The sequence below is a fragment of the Phoenix dactylifera genome, chromosome 9 (genome assembly GCF_009389715.1).
Source record: "Phoenix dactylifera cultivar Barhee BC4 chromosome 9, palm_55x_up_171113_PBpolish2nd_filt_p, whole genome shotgun sequence".
Lineage (NCBI taxonomy): Eukaryota > Viridiplantae > Streptophyta > Magnoliopsida > Arecales > Arecaceae > Phoenix > Phoenix dactylifera.
Window position 1 is genome coordinate 12,834,680 of NC_052400.1, and position 19,403 is coordinate 12,854,082.

General features: G+C 43.0%; 1 protein-coding gene across 2 annotated transcripts in view; it reads left to right on the forward strand.

The window, feature by feature from the left end:
• Positions 1–2,216: 2,216 nt before the first annotated feature.
• The window catches only part of LOC103696565 (F-box/kelch-repeat protein At1g16250), a 28,306-nt gene continuing 11,119 nt past the window's right edge, over positions 2,217–19,403 (forward strand). Inside the window, exons 1-3 of one of the 2 annotated variants that reach the window (XM_039130082.1) lie at positions 2,217–2,296; positions 6,534–7,082; positions 7,617–8,293. In XM_039130082.1, coding sequence (XP_038986010.1) covers positions 2,268–2,296; positions 6,534–7,082; positions 7,617–8,163 — 1,125 coding nt within the window. In that variant the 5' untranslated portion in view covers positions 2,217–2,267 and the 3' untranslated portion in view covers positions 8,164–8,293. Of the gene's footprint in view, positions 2,297–6,533; positions 7,083–7,616; positions 8,294–19,403 lie in introns of those variants that run through there. The other variant, XM_039130083.1, reaches the window with a different exon arrangement.

A 19,403-nucleotide genomic window follows, 5' to 3' on the forward strand; every position in this document is an offset into this window, starting at 1 on the left:
GTGATGTGACTGGGCCGAATTAATGGGTTACCGTCACGATTGGACGTGGGCGTGTGAAGTAATGAGTTGCCGTGGATGGCCCGTTCCCATCATGGGAGGAGATGGCGCGTAGCCAGAGCTTGCTTGTGGCGCGCAGTGCAGTACATTCTTGGGAATGGTGAGGCGTTGACAGTCGTAGCAAGGTATGGTCCCTGATTGATATGTCGTGGCGTGGCCGGCAAGTAAAGCATGGTGCAGTGAAGCTGCTGCAGGGCATGGACCGCAGCATATAGACGACCGAGGTCGGCCTTCTGAGGTCAGCTCGGCCTTCTGAGCTCGGCAGCCTTCTGTGCTCGGCCTTCTGAGCTCGGCCTCTGAGCTCGGCAGCCTTCTGTGCTCGCAGCCTGTGCTCGGCCTTCTGAGCTCGGCAGCCTTCTGTGCTCGGCAGCCTTCTGAGCTCGGCCTTCTGAGCTCGGCTCGGCCTATGAGCTCGGCTCGGCCTTCTGTGCTCGGCCTTCGGAGCTCGGCAGCCTTCTGGTCTCGGCTGCTGTGCTCGGCCTTCTGAGCTCGGCAGCCTTCTGGTCTCGGCTTGCTGTGCTCGGCCTTCTGTGCTCGACCTTCTGAGTCGACAGCCTTCGGAGCTCGGCCGCCTTCTGTGCTCGGCAGCCTTCTGTGCTCGGCTCGGCCTATGAGCTCGGCTCGCTGTCGGATTTGGGTGCTTAAATTGTATTTGTGGGGTGAGTCCATTTTTTCCCCAACAAATAGTATATCGGGAGTTATGTGAATAATATATGTGAATATACATGTATATGTACATGTGTATGTATTCTCGATAACAAAAAAATAGGGGGAATTGGTCATGTAAAATTCTAGATCATTGATTATTCTGGAACGAGGTCACAGATCATTCAACCAATGCCAATGTTTTCTGAAAAAAATGAAGATTTCAACAAAACAATAATAGTGTCTTTATGGAATGAGCTATTAGACTCTGCTACTCCTAAACACCTTAACAATGCTATAAGCAGCATTTGTTCTCTAAGTACACATGAATCAGAAGGCAAGCCAATATCATGCAAAGGGAATGGTGAATGAGAAACAAAAACTCTCAAGATCAAATTGCTCATCCAGGGTCGACGAACTCTGGCTTTCGCCCCCCTCAAGCTCATCTTCTCCGTTTCACTCAGCAAATTCATTCTCTGCTTTCCAGTAGATTATTCTTGCCACTCCAACCTTTCTTTAGCAGAAACCATCTCCACACCTCGGAGCACCGCCTCCTCCTCCTCGTCCTCTTCCTCATTTACTTCCGCATGTCCTTCAGGAAGATTGCCTTCGACTCGGAACTGATTCGAAGCCTTGAAGCATCATAGGCCTGTTATAAAATTGATAAGAAACAAAAAAACAATCAGTAAAAAAGAAATCGAATTGCCTGCTTCAGCTAGTCAATCAAACAATCAATCCATCAACATAGAATTCGACAACACACCTTAAAATCGAGCGAACCCGATCGAGCCCGGCCTTGCTGTTATCGTAGTAGGTGGAGCCACCGCCAGCATTCTTTCTCACGGAGATGGCTGAGGTAATTATAACCATCTTATCTTCGGGAGCCCCAGCTCCATAATCTCCCTCCTCACGTGGTCCGGAAGGGCGCTCTCCGTGCGACCCCCGGATACCCCGCCATCAGCGCGCTCCCCTCGTCGTCCGTGTGGCAGTCGGATTAGGGCGGTGCACCACCGTCGCCGGCGGTGGAGGTGGCGGAGGAGGAGGAGTCACGCGCGAGGAGCTGGAAGGTGGCGGAGGAGGAGGAGTCGCGCGCGAGGAGCTGGAAGGTGGCGGAGTTCTTCCTGTCGATGAACTTCTTCCGCCCCATCTTCGCACGAGACGAGGTTGTTTCCAGGGAGAACGATGCACCTTCCTTCGCGTCCGTCGATCGTTGGATCATCCACTCCTCGCTTTGAGAGCTGCAAATGATAGAGCACCGAAAGTTTTGAAATCTGTGTAGTGGATGATCCAACGGTCGATGGGCGCCAAGGAAACAACCACGATCCCTAGAGTTCCAAGCACGACAGCAGGATGTCAGCATAACGCCGTCATAGACCGTTAATCCGTTATCTTATTCTTTATTAGAACGGGTTGAATTGGGTGGGTTTGGCCGGAAACCGGATCCGACCCGATTCAGTTGTTGCCCAAACAACGATAGATAGGGACTTCTCCGCGAGCGAGCGTAACACAACTCTCTCCATAAAAAATAGGATCGCCTTTCTCTCCAATTAATCGTCTGTGGGGAAATGGAGGAGGAGCCCGTGGGCGATGATCGGTGAGCTATATTTGCTTTTCCTTTATATTTTTTTCTTTAATTATCTTTTACTCTTTTAAATTTGGCTTTAATAATTTCTTTGTAGATTCCAAATTACTTTTCGTGTGCTAGGGCTTTTCAATAGATGTTACAGTTATTGGTTGTGTTGTTTAGATTTCGTGGCCAACAGTTTGCTTTCAGAATTGCGGATAACAAACATCTTGTTGCTGAAATCTGCCCTCCTTTATCTCGATCATTATTTAAGCTGCAGGGCACCATAAAATTATCCTTGTAAGACTTGTCTGATTAGTATACTCTGAAGACGTAAACCCGGCTGACTTAAAAAGGAGAAAAAAAAGAAAAGAAAAGGTGAATTTTTTGTCATTTCTTTGAAATCGGGCGTCTCCATTGAAAACTAAATCCTATAGGCTTTTTGCAAGAGTATTCTGCTACTTTGGATCTACTTATCATGGCTAGATTGGTAGGAAGTCCATTAGGACTGTTTGGTTCACAGGAAAATTTCCCCTCACTGAAACGTCTTTCTTTCATGGAAAAATGGTTTTTACTTGTTTTGTTGACCGTGAGAAAGTGGCACATTCTAGAGTGGGTTATATTTGATTGAGCATCTATTTTTCTGAGAAAGCTGTGAAAATACCTGTTATGCTTTTAGTAAAGGAAAAGATATTGCCTCATTCTATTTAAAAGCTTAACGACACTTTTGGAAAAAAAAGTTTCAATTTCCAACCGGTGGGAATTGGATTTTTCTATGTCTTATATGAGTTTTTTTCCTGTAAAATATGGAAATCTTATTTTCATAGTAAAACTACTTTTCCATCTCTCTTTCGTGAACACTCTAACCAAATATGAGGCATTTCTTCCATTTTTCCGTTGACTGCACTTTTTCCTCTCCTCTTCCTGCCAAAACCAAACGAGTCTTAAAGTTTTAGGACAAAAAGAATAGTGTTGATAGGGGAAATACCAATCTTGTGATAATCCTATGATCTTTTAGAGTCATGGTTTCATGGTGGCGAAGACATTAGTTTGTAAATGTACTTTCCCTGCTGACACAGCATACATATCAGTTCTTATTATCTTAGCCAACAAAACTGATATATCCCATGATGTAGGCAAATAAAACTGAACCAGGCTTGATCTTGTTTTCTTTCTCTCCATATCATAACCAATAACAACACTTTAAGTTACAAGTGACTGTAAGAAATGATTGAAAAGAATAAAGAGAAAGCTGAAACTTTCTGGATCAAGCTGCTACTTTCCAACATCCTAAATACGCTTTTAATGTTGTGGAAAACAATAAACTCATATAATATTCAAATTAAGAGATGTATAAGGCATTAAGGAACGAGTAAAGAAAACAAAAAAAAAAAAATCAAAATTTTCCTTCCTCGTCAGATAGAACATGAATTACCTTGAAGATATGCGCACAACAGGTCACATGCAATGCACACCATGAGGATCATGGAGCATATTGATAGCCCTATGAATCAAAAATGCCTTAACTTATGTGTGACACAGATTGGGATTAGTTGGATCAGCTCCACGGCTTCCAAGCCATTCTTTGCAAGGTATCTACTATTGCACGTACCAGCAAATGAAAATGCCTCTCTTTTATAAACTCTTTATGATAAAACACAAAATATTTTCAATACTTATCATATTTTTCCCAGAAAAAGGCAAAATAATGGGATGTGGAAATATGAAAGGAAGAAAAATAAAACTACATAGTGTTAGAAAATAAAATATGCTATAAGAAATGACAAATATATATAAATAATGCAAGACAAGCATGCACATGCTGATTGTCTACTTTGAAAAATTAAAAAAGGGAATTAATATATTGATCAGGAAAAATAAATTTCTTTTCCAGTCTTCTACTTTTTTGGCTCTTTAAAGAATATAATATGGAAATTATAGCACCTGAAACCAGATGAGGGCAAGCCTCCATTGTGACTGGGTGTCAGGGCAAGCCTCCATGTGACTGGGTGTCATGGGTTCAAATCATGTAAACAACCTCTCCATAGATGGGGGGTAAGACTGAGCACATTTGACCCTCCCCAAACCCTAAAGTGAGGGAAGCCTTGTGCACTGGGATGTTGCCTAAAATTGGATAGCATCAATCATCCTCTTTTTTTCCCCTATAAACAAAATAAAAAGAGGAAGGTCCATAATTTTATAGTTAAAGGTTAGTTGCACAGAATAAATTCTAATATTTTCAAGGATTTCACTCAACTTGCCTAAGAATGGTGCCCGCGGGCATGTGGCTGGTGCTTTCCTTCCATGACTTTCATATAAGATCTTGTGTAGTTTTGGATGAACAATTAAGATGGACAAGGAATTCATGATGAATCTGTGGTTGGATGTGAAGTTGGTTTTGGATCCAAGAATTGTGGTTGGATGGAGCTCTCGTTGGAAATAAGATGGATCTGCTGATGGATTTCCATGTAAAATTGGTCATAGATTTAACAGATGGGTTCAATATTTAAAGTTGGATGTCATGTTAATGAAATCAAATAGTTGTTTATGATCAATTCTATGATCATCAATCTTATTTATATTGTAAATAATGATGCTACTTAGAGAATTTAATATGAACACACCTTGTTGTCTTATCTTCCTCATCATGTGTCTTAGTGTGTACTGTGGGTCACATCAGTAACAAGTGCATGGCAACAAAATGTGAGAGTGTTGCCAATATTTACAGGCAGTTATAGAGTCAAGAGATTCTCATTTCCATCTTTCTCTCTCATTCCCTCTCTCTATTAAGACTAACCCTAATTCCAGGGGATGAATAAAGAGATGTGGTTCATAAACTTTCTTTCATTATATCTTTGTTATTTCATTTTAGGAGATCCATGAACATATCATGTACAGGGATTAGGTCGGTTTAAATGATATGTGTACTTGAGGTAGATGTCAATGAGAGACCAAGAGATGTGTTCCCATGAAAGAAGGCAGGAAAGAAAGCTGTGCATGTAGAGAGAGATGGGTGAGAGAGATCTAATTCATCCTAAATTGGAACAAACCATGAGAGTCCTTATTTTCTAGATAATAAGGAGAAGCTGCCAGGTTTGGGGAGGAGAGGGGATTGAATTAAGAACTTTCTTTGAGGTTCCTAGACATGCAAGTGAGAAAGAGTTGACTAGCATTTTCTTTTCAAATTACACATTCACATCATGTAATGAAAAATTTCATGTGAAATAATTAGTATATTCCACCTCACATAAAATCTGTATGAACCAAACCCCCCTGTGGCTATTTTGAATATGGTATAGATTACAAAAGCATGACATCGATAAATATCATGTTGCACACGTGTAGAAGACTGGTGTTATTTAGGGAATGTAAAAGATAACAAGCAAAATTCCCTTCCAAAGAAAATGGGAATGAATCTAATGGAAATTAAAAACTTTTATTTTTTTCTTTAATCTAATATAGATGTCAACAAGATTCTGAATCAGCAAATTGATCTCATTGTGTTTTTATTTTTTAATTTAATGTTAAAAACAAATAGGTAAATATAATTTTCTTATGGGTAAGAATATGTAAAATGATTGTTAATCTCAATTTAACTATATTGGCTAATATTTCAATGTCTTGATTGTTTTATACAACCAAGATTTTGAGATATCTTGTTGGTTTATAATTATTCAACCTTTCTTGACCAAGAAAACATGATGTCTAAAGAAAAAGTATTGACTTCCAGTGAGAACACTGGGATGCGAAATGTAAAATCCTGAGCTTGTCTTTAATATTCTAACATATGGAATATAATGAAAGCCTTTGTATTCAATAATCTGACTTACTGCGTATATGCGATTTTGAATGCTCCATCTTTGCTGACCTATTTAGAGTCAACTTCTAGTTGCAAGTATCGAACTGCTGGGAATGTGGAATGCATATTTTGCACATGTGATTGTAAACATATCAGGTTATACTTTCATCACCCTTAAAACTTTACTCCTTGGTTCTTAGTTACTCAAAGATAAATTCCATCTAGAATTTGTGGAATAAAACCCGTCTTACCAAAAAAAACACAAGCGAATTGTCAAAACAGTTTCACCTTTGACAACGCCCATGGTGCACTGAAATTACCTTCATATTCCTTCACTCAACTCTTGTAGATCATGTTTTGTCATTTAGAGAATGCTCAAGTTAGTATTATGAAAATTGGGTCTTTTAAACATCAGTTTATTTGTAAATGCTTTATGGAAATGTTGATCAAACAATTCTTTCTGAACAGGGAGTATCAAGCTATAATTCCGGGGTTGCCGGATGATTTGGCATTAAGGTGCTTGGCAAGGATCTCGCATGGATATCATGGATTGCTTGAATGTATTTCTAGAAAATGGAGAGATGCAATCAGGAGCATGGATTATGCCCACATGAAAGCTAGGCATGAGCGGTGTGGGAATTGGTTATTTGTTTCAACAGCTGATGGTAAAGGCCAATGGGATGCTTATGATCCTGATGCAGATCGTTGGCACCCTCTTCCTACAGTACCAACTGATTGTGATGAAAGCTTCTGCGGATTTTCTTGTGTTAGTGTATGCAAGAAATTTCTAGTGATTGGTGGGTGCTACTTATATAACAAAAGGAGTTTGGCAATAAATGATGTGATATTGTTTGATCCATTCAAGAAGCAATGGAAAAGGGCTGCCAATATGCAAACAGCACGAACTGATTTTGCATGTGCAGTTATCTCTAACAAGGTCTATGTGGCTGGGGGAGGCAATTCAAGTTGTACTGGAGGACTTTCTTCTGTTGAAGTTTATGATCCTTGTGCAGATAGGTAAGCTTGTTATAAAGATTTTTTTTCATCCATGTTCGTTGTCTCGGTACTAGACCCTATATCGGTACTATCCTATTATGGTGTTGATACATCTGGTATAGGGGCTATTTCAGTGTACCAAGTGTCGGTACGTCCCCTGTATCGTGTATTGGTTTAATACTGGTATGGTACGGTTGGGTCGATATGCACCGGTACTGACCGATACGGTAAACCTTAGTTTTCATGATTTCCTAAGTTACTAAGTTACCATTGAGGAGCAATTTACAATTAAAATACATAGGCATTTTATTTGGTTTTTATCATGCAGTCTATTCATCTTGTTTCTTAATATATTTGTTTTAGTTCAATAGAGTTACCATGGACTGCAGATGTATGTAGGGTAAACATCCTCCAATCCTTCATTCCCTCTTAACAAATGAATATGTTTGTATGTGCATGCTATGCATACTTACACATGCATACACATGTAATGTATATGTATATGTAATGGTTAGTCGAGAATTTCACATTGCTATAAATTGTCAACGGTTGCAGGTGGGAAGATTTACCACCAATGCCTTTCACACTAATTGAATGCTTCAGTATATCGTATGGAGGTCAATTTCATGTTCTTGGCAAGAGAGAGTATAACATTCAACAAGATACATACCTTATCTTCAATCCAGTGAACCAACATTGGTGCATCATGGAAGATCTGCAGCTGTTTTGTAAGTTGACACATAATTATACAACTATACAAAACGGCAACATCTACACTATTCTGGAAGAAGGGAGCATCAAAAAAGTGGACATGGATCAAAAGGTCTGGTGTACATTGGGTGAATTTCCTGCAGTGGTCCTTCCAAAACACATGAGATCATTGAAGCCTTTTACCTTTGGATTTGTTGCATTCCAGCAGTATTTATATGTCATTGGGGGCATGACTCTTAAGTATAACTTAGATACCCTTTCATATGGCATTGTGAAGCTGAACTCGAATAGGTTTTGTGATATGAGGAAATTGCCACTAGAATGGAAGGATGCTAGACCCATGCCAATAAGAAGTGGTCGCATTTTAGGATGTGCTGTTATGGAAGAATAATTTAACCCTTTTCTATATATTTTGTGTCTAAAACTTCTTTCTTTTTGTATAAAGAAGGTCTCAACAGTCTAATAGCTGTTCATTAAAACATGGTATCTTTATGGGGAAAAACAGATACAGATTTGGTTCCCATCATTAGGGTTTTGGCGGTATTAGAATATTTGCCTTATAGAATTCATATGATTTGCTTTTTCCTGGTTCTCACTTGGTTCAACTGCAGGTGAGGAAAATCTATTGTAACAACTGGTTCAAAACTTGACATATCGTTTCAGGCCACTCTCATGTCGATTATCTCATGTCGTTTTAGGCCATTCTCAGCTGGCAGAACAGGGGACTCTGTTTGAGAGATGTCGAACTAAAAACATTTTGGCATTGCTGCTGCTGCTAGTGTTGATGAAACTTTGGTCGGAACTGGTTCAAAACATGGCATATCAGGGGTGTTTTTCGTACATAGCAACAGTGAAAAGACATGAATTCAGCTAGCATCAAGTTTCATGGATGTGTTTTCTGCCCTCCTGCTTGCATTGTCGCCATTAAAATTGTCAACCACACAATTTTGCAAAGTTCCCCATCTTCTTTGATCATCAGATGGTGCTCAATTTGAACATTAAAGACATCATAGGATTGGACAGATAGAAAGAAATCTGACCTTTTCATTGATTAATTCAAGATCAAATCACTGTACTTGTATACATATTGTTGTTTTGGTAATGTTGTATACATAATGTTCATATGTACAACTAGCTAGAAAGATAAAGAAATTAAACACAAAAGAAAGAAACTACATCATAGGCTGGCCCTGTGGATAGGAGCTGGACGTGGGCATGTGGTATCTGCAGATGGGGCAGAGATGGCTCTTTTCCAGCCACTGGGTGATGCACCGGCTATGAAAGGAGTGGGAGCATGGCGTCATACTCACTTCCGCTCCGGCATCGAAGTCCTCCAGGCATATCACGCATTCCTCCTCCTGAACGCCTTCTCCTCGACCATACGGCGACCGCCTCAAACTCTGGATGAAAGATTTGCTCGCCGGCACCCCACCAAATCCACTTTCTTCCTCTGCGTAGTAATATTCCTGCACGAAGATCAGCTCCTCCTCCTGCAGAGGCCTAAAAAACATCCACTCGTCGATGAGTTCAGAGTCTTGGGCGGAGCAGCCGGGTGCCAAGAATGTGCCGATGTCGATGACCAGCTCGAGAGATGATCCAGACGCCAGCTCTACCGCGGGTTGGAAAGCCAAGAGGAGCAGTCGACGCTCGCAAAGTTGTCGAATCTTGGCATCCAGGTTGGATGCCACGAGCGAGACGATCCCTGGCACGGCTCTGAGCAGCGAGAGCTGGCCCAGATAGAAGCGAAGGGACATCACCGCCGGGGAGGCGGACAGGTCGTCGAATTCGGTGACACGAAGATGGACAACCACCTGGGGTCGGGCATGCACGACTCCATGGGCTTGAAGCTGGATGACCGTGTCACCAAGATGGTGAATCTCAACCTTTGCCATCTCTCTCTGTCTCTCTTTCTTCTTTTCTCCTCTCTGAACTGCTCGGAGACTCTCTTCTATCTTTCTTGTCTCTCTATCTCTTTCGTGTTTTCTTCCTTTCCCAACTGCTCGGAGACCGTCTTCTATCTTTCGTGTTTCCTATACGTCTTAGGAGAATCGGGAGCCAACGGTCGAATATTAGCGGTTCAAATTATGGGTTTGGTGAATCCGATTGGATTTCTAACTAAGGGTTGTTCGCTTGCAACGGTTCGATTTCGGATCTGTAAATCGATTCGGGATAGGATAAGGTTTTGGGAAATCCAACGGTCAAATTTGATCTGGTTGGCTCTTGTCCCTCGGATGGCTGCGACGAGAACTTTTTTGTCAAGAACAAATCAGTAATACCAACGGTCAATATCGAGTGTAGAAGATGCGCTCTACATAACGCTTACAGGAGGTGATTTACAGCAAGGAAGAGTAAGAAGAAGCCAACATTTGCTCTGCTGTGAGAGACAACAATGCAGACTAAGGGAAGAGTGACCTAGCTGGTCCCATAGAAAACCATCTCAGAAGGCAATTGCTAGACTAGTAATTTGGTGCCACTATTCAGGAACTAGACGGTAACAAAAGTGATGTGCCATCTTATAAGTTGATCCTACTCATTGATAAGAGGTTTCAGGATTTCATTTGCTAAGCTGTCTTGTTTTCTTGGGGGTAAGATATGTTTTACAAAAGAATAAATCTCTTGCACTTGTCACTCTTTCCTAGCAATAATTTTCATGATCTGGGTCCTTATGTTTTTCCCAATTCTATTCTTGTTCGGATATTTAAACTGCATATCGCTTGGTCCTGTAATTGTGAGAGTAATAGAATGATAGATGTAACATTATTCTCCTTTATTGACACAGTACAGTGTAAGTTCTGTCCCCTGTGTTTTCATATTGTATCAATATGAAAATTTCCTCCTGAACATTATCAGCTTCAAGAAATTGCATGACTTGGACAGGGGACCAATAAGACGTTTAACTTGGCATACCCCTTATGAGCCACATATTCAGCCACCACTCGTGTTCTGTTCAATCTCATTCTTGTATAAATACATTGCAAATAGGAGGGCTGCTCATCCGATTAAATCTGAAACAAATACTTACTCTCCAATTCAGAAGTGTCGTATTCCTAGGAAAAAGGAACAATGTTAACTGCAAGTGATGCAATCAGTATTAGTAATGCTTTACCGACTAATAATTCCATCGGTGTCACAAACCTAGCTATCATCCAGATATGAATGCCTAACTATTGCAAATAGAAAGTCCAATCAGCTAGTGAATATATTTTCGTGATGATTTCGAAATATACAATCCCCATTACTCTTTTCTCGATAATTTTATCTATATCTACATTAATCCATATAAAAAAAAAGTTTGAATTCAATTAGTAATATCTGGTACTTGAAAGTAACACCAGGTTTATGGCGACTACATACTACTTCAGAGCTTGGAAAATAAGAGTTTGGGAATCTCATTTATAGGTTGACCATCTAATTATATGGTTTGATTATGGCCTTCCTACTCTCAGCTACTAACTTCCGGCTAAAAGTAAGATGAAATATTTCCAAATAAAAGAGAAACATGAGTATAGTTATCGGAACACATCTATATATGTGAGTCCGGCAACCAATCCTTTTGGACAGAGTAACAGCTGAAAAGGTATGAATTCAGATAGTATCAAGTTTCATGGATGCGTTTTCTGCCCTCCTGCTTATGAGGTCACCCATTAACTATTATCTACCAAAGTCATCACGTCTCCATTCACTGCAATAGCCCAGAATGACAGATGCTCAGCTGTAATTTATTTTTTTCAAGAACAATAAATCTTGTTCCAGTGGTCAAACTTGGACCAAAGTTATGTTGGATGGGGTTGTTACACATTGGGTAAAATGGTGAGAAAGAAACGAAGTGCCCTACTACCCTTACAAGTGATTTACAGCAAGGAAGAGTTATGAAGATCTCAAAAGAATGACAATGCTCTGCTGTGAGAGAGAACACTGCAGACCAAGGGAAGAGTTATGTAGCTGGTCCATAAGAACACCATCTTCGAAGGCAATCGCTAGACTAGTAATTTTGATGCTCTCTATTCAGAACTAGATGATAACAAAGTGATGTGCCATCTTATAAATAGAACCTATTCATTGATAAGAGGTTTCATGTTTTCTTTTGCCAGCTGCCAGGTTCTCTTCAGGGTAAGAAATCTTTTATGGATTGAATAAATCTATTGTACTTCTCCCTCTTTCACAGCATATATTTTCATGATTTGGGTGCTTACTTTTTCCAATTCTATTCTTGTTTGGATTTTTAAACTTATATGGCAGGGTGCTGTAATTTCTACGATATACTTGATGAAGTATGCAACACCTTTTCGCTATTGAAACAGTACTTGTAAGTTTTACCAACTGTTTTCATATTATATCAGGGTGCAAAATTCATCCTGAAAGTTGTCATCTTGCAAAATTGTATGACTGGAAAAGGGACCAATAAGACACTTAGGTTGACATTTCATTGGATGGAAAATGCCATGAACTCAGTAGCCACTTTTGCTCTCTCGTTCTCATTTTATAGCAATACCTTGCAAATAGAATGCCTACTAATCTGATTAAAACTAAAATATATATGTAGATTCCTAAAAAGTCAAATTTGAACCTAGGAAAATGGAACAATGTCATTAGCAAGGTACACCATCTCGGTATCAGATCCCGTACCGGTGCCACACTAGCACAGTGTTGCTACGGTATGATACGGAATTTTTTTAGCATATCGAGTGTCGGTACGCCACCCATACCAGATACCGGTACAGAACTGGTTTGGTACGGTATGCCTCGTACTACCCGGTTCGGGCCGGTACGGTGTACCATGGTCATCACCATATCAATCCAGCCTATGTTTGGTGGGTTTGGATTGTATGTTTTAGGTGAAAGAATGATTCACCTTCTTTCGCAACATCAACCGTTCATTTTGCGTAAAAGATACAACCCGAACCTATATTTAGTAATGCTATATGAACTATAATTTCATCAATGTTGCAAACCTAGCTATCACTCTAGATATGAATACCTTACTATTGCCAAGAATGTCCGTCCAGCTGGTTATAACATCAAGCACCAAACATTGAAAGGTAACACCAAAGTTTGCTGACAACACACTGCTTCATAGCTTGGAAAATTTGAGCTTGGGCAGCTCATTCATAGATCTGACCATCTAGTATGATTGATTATGGCCTTCCTCCTCTCAACTACTACTTGTTTCTAAAGTAAGATGAAAAATTACCAAAACATGAGTATAGTTAATTGCAAACGCATCTATTATGTGACTCAAGACACAAATCAATCTTTGCTTGGACTTATGCCACTAGGTGAGATCATTCTTAGATGACTTATGTCGCTTGGAGGGATAGCTCATCCTTGTTTCCTTACGTTTAAGTAATGTTATGTAAATTGAAGTTGAATAGAATATTCTATGCTGCCCATTCATAGTGAAAGACTACAAGCTGTGGGACATCATTCTTAGCTACTTGATTGGTTTCGAAACCCTTTGCTCATGCCATGAAAAGGCTTCTGTTTCTTCTGATTAAGTACTTATTATATTGAGAGCAAGGAGAAAACTTCCATTGACTAAGAATTACAAATTATTGATGCTAATGAGAAAGCTGAAGTAGGTCAAAAAGCCATAAAGTTGACCATCAAAATAATATTATTTAATAATCCAACTCATCCAACCACATCAACAGAATAGACAAACTAGTTGCACGATTGTTGTCTGTTTCTTATGATATTTTCCCGCGAATTATGTATTATCACATTAGGTGTGACGTTCTTAGAAATTTTAGTCAAAACTTAATTCTGCTTATTTGTGCATCCTCTTTTCTCTTATGCAGAAGCTTATTACTATGGTTGCTATACCGCTTGTATCGGCGATATGGAGTTTTACCATATCGTCCGGTACCGGAGTGTACTATATGGACCAGAGAAAACAAGTACAAAACTCAAGTTCGGATTAGGACAAGCCCCTATACCACCCCATACCGTGCCGTTTCAATCCGTACTGAGGTGTACGACTTTGTATCAAGGTTTGTATTGACCTGTATCGAACGTACCAAACCGTATCGAGGTGTGGACAGAAGAAACAAGTACAAAACTCAAGTTCGGATTAGGACAGCCCTATACCACCCCATACCGTGCCGTTTCAATCCGTACTGAGGTGTACGACTTTGTATCAAGGTTGTATTGATCTGTATCGAGACGTACCAAACCGTATCGAGGTGTGGCAAAATAAAATTCAGAAAATAAATAGAGGCAATTTTAATATAAGTTGCGTATCGTACCATACCGACCATACTGATTTAAAATAGTATGGTATCAATGCGATATCTGGAATTGAGATTGAGGACCTTAATTATTATAGTATATTATGTTTAAAAGTGATACTGTAACCAACATTCAAACAAATGAAAATTTTTCCATAAAGAAATTTCTCCTCCAAGAAGCATTTAATTATTTTAATTGTGTGATAGATAGAGGATGAATCAACTGATTTGCATATTGATATTTGATTGAATATTACAAATTCCTATAGAATCCTCTTACTAGCTTGAGAGAATCTTTTCTTTTCTTTTCCCAGGTTATGCGATCCTTTCCATATAATCCAATGATTCCAAAGGAAGACCCATGTAATGGTGCCCTTCAAGATAAGGATTGGCATACAATTCTTCAGGTACACTTGTTGTGTAATGCGTTAGTGACCCATCAACATAGGAAAAAGGCATGTCCCATACAATTTGAAGTATCAATAGATTTTATTCCCATAGTATCCTCTGACCATTATTGAAGAAGAAGATAACTCAAGTTTAATTTCGATTCCAAACCATATATAATGTGGATAAAACCCACTACTTTAACTCAGCCATTGTCTTAAATAGTTTTGTAAATTTTCTAACTTACACTCAATGGCATCTTCCTTTGGACACCATCCCAACCCACAATTCTCTATCTCCAAACATGTCTTCTTTAAACCCTATAAAACTATGCCAAACAAAGGCCCATGCCACTAATCTTCAAAGCTATCATGTTCTTCATTTTCCTTCGATGCTATGCTTTGAAGTCCTTCATTCAGCTGATATCTGTGAGTTCACAGCAAACCGGTTGTACTGAGGGCTGTTAAACCATTTGGCAAAGTTGGTAAAAATGTTTGAATTAATGAGCCTCTTCATTAGGTTGGGAACTTTGCCGCCATCTTCTAAGCAAACTATCGACTATCTGCTGCCGTTTCAGGCTATTCTCAGCTGACAGAACAGGCGACTCTGTTTGTGAGAGATGCTGAACTAAAATCATGTTGGCATTGCTGCTGCTGCGGCTGCTGTTGATGATAGGTTGGTTGAACATGGGTGAACAGTCTGAACGTGTTCAAAACTTGGCATATCAGGGTGTTTCGTACATGGTAACACTGAAAGATATGAATTCAGCTAGTATCAAGTTTCAATGGATGTGTTTTCTGCCCTCCTGCTTGCATGTCGCCTATTAAAATATTGTCAACCAAAAAATTTTCCAAAGTTTCCCCATCTTCTTTTATCAGCAGATGGTGCTCAATTTGAACATTAAAGAATCATAGGATTACACAGATAGAAAAAATATGACATTTTCATTGATTAATTCAAGATCAAATCACTGTACTTGTATACATATTGTGTTTTGGTAAATGTTGTATACATAATGTTCATATGTACAACTAGCTAGAAAGATAAAGAAATTAAACACCAAAGAAAGAAACTACATCATAGGCTGTCCCTGTGGATAGGAGCTGGACGTGGGCATGTGGTATCTGCAGATGGGGTAAGATGGCTCTTATCCAGCCACTAGGTGATGCCCCGGCTATGAAAGAAGTGGGAGCATGGCACCATACTGATCACTTCCGCTCCGGCATCGAACTCCTCCAGGCACATCACGCATTCCTCCTCCCGAACACCTTCTCCTTGACCATATGACGACCGCCCCAAAATCTGGACAACAATAATACCAAGGAAGAATAAGAAGAGCCAGCATTGCTCTGCTGTGAGAGACAACAATACAGACTAAGGGAAGAGTGACCTAGCTGGTCCATAAGAACACCATCATAGAGGGCAATCTCTAGACTAGTAATTTTGATGCTCTCTATTCAGAACTAGATGATAACAAAAGTGATGTGCCATCTTATAAGTAGAACTACTTATTGATAAGAGGTTTCAGGATTTCATTTGCCAGCAGCCCTATTCTCTTCAGGGTAAGAAATCTTTTATGAATTGAAAAAATCTATCGTACTTGTCCCTCTTTCATAGCATATATTTTCATGATTTAGGTGCTTACTTTATTCCCATTCTATTCTTGTTTGGATTTTTTTAAACTTATATAGCCGGGTCCTTTAATTTCTATAATATACTTGATGAAGAATGTAATACCATTTTCTTTATTGAAACAGTACATGTAAGTTTTATCAACCATTTTCATATTATATCAGGGTGAAAAATTCATCCTGAAAGTTGTCATCCTTGAGAAATTGTATGACTAGACAAGGGACCAATAAGACACTTAGGCTGGCATTTCATTGCAAAGAAAACACCATGAATTCAATTGCCACTTGTGCTCTCTTCAATCTCATTCTTATAGCAATACCTTGCAAATAGAAGGCCTACTAATCTGATTAAAACTGAAAGATATATGTCAATTCCTAAAAAGTCATATTTGAATCTAAAAAAATGGAACAATGTCATCAGCAAGGTTTGCCGTCTCGGAACCAGACCCGGTACCAGTGCCACACTAGCACGGTGTCGATACAGTATGATACGGATTTTTTTTGACATACTGAGTATTGATGTGCCATCCATACTGGGTACCAGTACCAGATCGATATGGTACGATAGGCTCCGTGCTGCCTGGTTCCGGCGTACGACATTCCACAGTCATCAGCATCTCAATCCAGCCTATGTTTAGTGGGTTTGGGTTGTAATGTTTCGCATGAAAGAATGATTCGCCTTCTTTCGCAACATCAACCGTTGGATTGCACAACATCCGCTTTGAGATCTATGCTAGTGGATGAAAGAAAGAGGTTGGGCTGCTTTGAAATATGTGCAAAGTGCAATCCAATGGTTGATGTTGCGGAAGAAGAACATCCAATCTTTTGCGTAAAACATACTGTTATGGGGGAATTGAGCCGCCATGCCCCACGTGATCGGCACGCGTATCCAGGAAAGCTACGGCTGCCCTATGATCCAGCACTCCGACCCGAGTCGGACCTCCTCGGCTCCGCAGCCCGACCCCGGGTCGGCTGCCCTATGATCCAGCACTCCGACCCCGAGTCGGACCTCCTCGGCTTCGCAGCCCGACCCCGGGTCGGCTGCCCTATGATCCAGCACTCCGACCCCGAGTCGGACCTCCTCGGCTCCGCAGCCCGACCCCGGGTCGGCTGCCCTATGATCCAGCACTCCGACCCGAGTCGGACCTCCTCGGCTTCGCAGCCCGACCCCGGTCGGCTGCCCTATGATCCAGCATTCCGACCCCGAGTCGGAGATCTTTTGATAACGACAGGCTATTCTCCAGAGGCACGCCGCGGCCTCCTGCTCCACTACTCCCTGCAACGGCTGTACCCCGATGCTGTGCCCCACGATCTCCTGTATCAACCGTACAAAAGGGAGCTCCACTGACGCCCCCTGCCATGACCGTACCCAGCCGCTGCTCCACGACCGCTCCCGTAACGGCCATGTCAGTGCCATTCTATCGTGCCCCACGACGACAAACCCCCCTGAGAGACCTCCCAGCCAGGGTATATATGCGGCTGGGGGGAGAAGGGGGGGGGGTAAGCAATACCTCCCAGAGCACTCTCTCCCACTTGTGATTATCATCTCTCCTCCTCGCAATCTGCCTCTGACTTGACCGTCGGAGGGCCCATCCACCCACCCTGGTGGTGGTGGCAAGGCTTGTTTGCAGGTTCCTTGGCGGAAGGTGGGAGCGCAACCAGCACCAACCAAGACAACTCAGGCGGAACCGCCCGTTCACATACCGTCGTGTCAATCGTTCTCGGTTTGGACCACCAGCAACAGTTGGCGCTAGAGGAAGGGCCGAATCTCAGAACGATCGTAATGGCACGGCGAGGTGGTCGCGGAGCTTCCAATGCTTCCGGTCGCGGAGCCTCTCGCGCCTCTGGCCGGGAGGCTGCTGCGTCCCCAACACACTCTCAGCAGCATTCCACCGCTTCTCCTCCCATTCAGACGGTCGAACCTGCTCAGTTCGACCAGCTAGCCCAGCAGGTTCGCACCCTCGCGGAGGCAGTGCAGAATCTGCAGGGTGTGATCTCTCGGGTGCCGCAGCGGGCTCAGGAGCCGCTGCTCCCCGAGCACTCGCCTCTTCCTCACAACCCGCGCTCCTTCCTCTCCCATGGAGAGGAGCGCCGGCGCGGGAGGATTCTCGAGTGCGGTCCATTCTGCCAGGACCTTCTCATCGGAGCTGCGCGGGGTACGAGAGGCGGACCCGGGCGCGTTCTCAGACACCCCAGTCCTCGAGGGGCCCGCACTCCAGTCGGTCCCCCTCGCGCCGCTCCTTGTCTCCCACCCACCGGTCGCGCTCCCGTGGACCGGCGGGTGGACGATCTCCACAGACAGCTCCAGGTCCTGAAGGGCCACTCCCAAAGATCCCTTGCGCCGACTTGGGAAATCCTCCCTCCCAGCCGGCGCTTGCCTCAAGGATCCTGCGAACGCACGTAAACCCGTCCGGGGGTTCAAAATGCCGGCGATTCGAACCCTACGACCGGGGCGGCGGACCCACGGGACCAGTGGAGAGTTTCAGGACTCTTATTGGCTCCTCCATGGAGCATCGGATCCTCTCCTCTGCAAGGCCTTCCCGGCGACCCTCCGCGGCCCGGCAAGGGCGTGGTTCGCCGGCCTGGAGGCTAATTCCATCCAGTCCTTCCACCAGTTCACCCGTCTCTTCATCAGCCATTTCGCCGTCAGTAGCCGGCGAAGACTGGTCTCCGACTCCCTCTTCGATGTCCGGCAGAACGAGGGAGAGAGCCTGCGGGATTATCTCACCCGCTTCAACAAGGCAACACTGGAGGTCCGGAATTTGAGCCAGGAGGTGGCTCTCTCAGCCCTGAAGCGAGGCTTCCGGAAGGGCAGACTCACCTTCTCCCTGGACAAACGCCTGCCGCGGAGCTTCCCGGAGCTGTTGTCTCGGGCAAACCAGTATGCAGACGCCGAGGAGGCAGCCTCCCACCGGAACAAGGAGGCCGCCGAGGCCCCTCTAAAGCCCGGGAAGAAAAGGCGAAAAGAGGCACCCCAGAGGAGGAGCCCGACGCCTCAACGCCGGCGCAGAAGCCCGTCACCAGCAAGGAACCACGGCGCCACACGCCCTCGTTCTCCGCACCGACGCTTCAACCGGTACACCCCACTCCTGGCCCCCGGGCCCAGATCCTCATGGAGGTCAAGGGGCGGGAGGACCTCCCGGTCCCGAGGCAGATGAAGAAGATCCCTGGGAGGAAGCCTTCTCGGGCGTACTGTGAGTACCACCGAGACCACGGCCACGATACCGAAGACTGCTTCCAGCTTCGGGACGAGATCGAGGCTCTCATTCGCCGAGGGCGTCTCGGTCGATATGTAAACGACCGACGTCCCCCGCAGACCCGCGTCCAGCCGACCCGGCCCCTCAGGAGCCTCGGGAGCAGAATCGACCCGTTGCGGGAGTGATCCA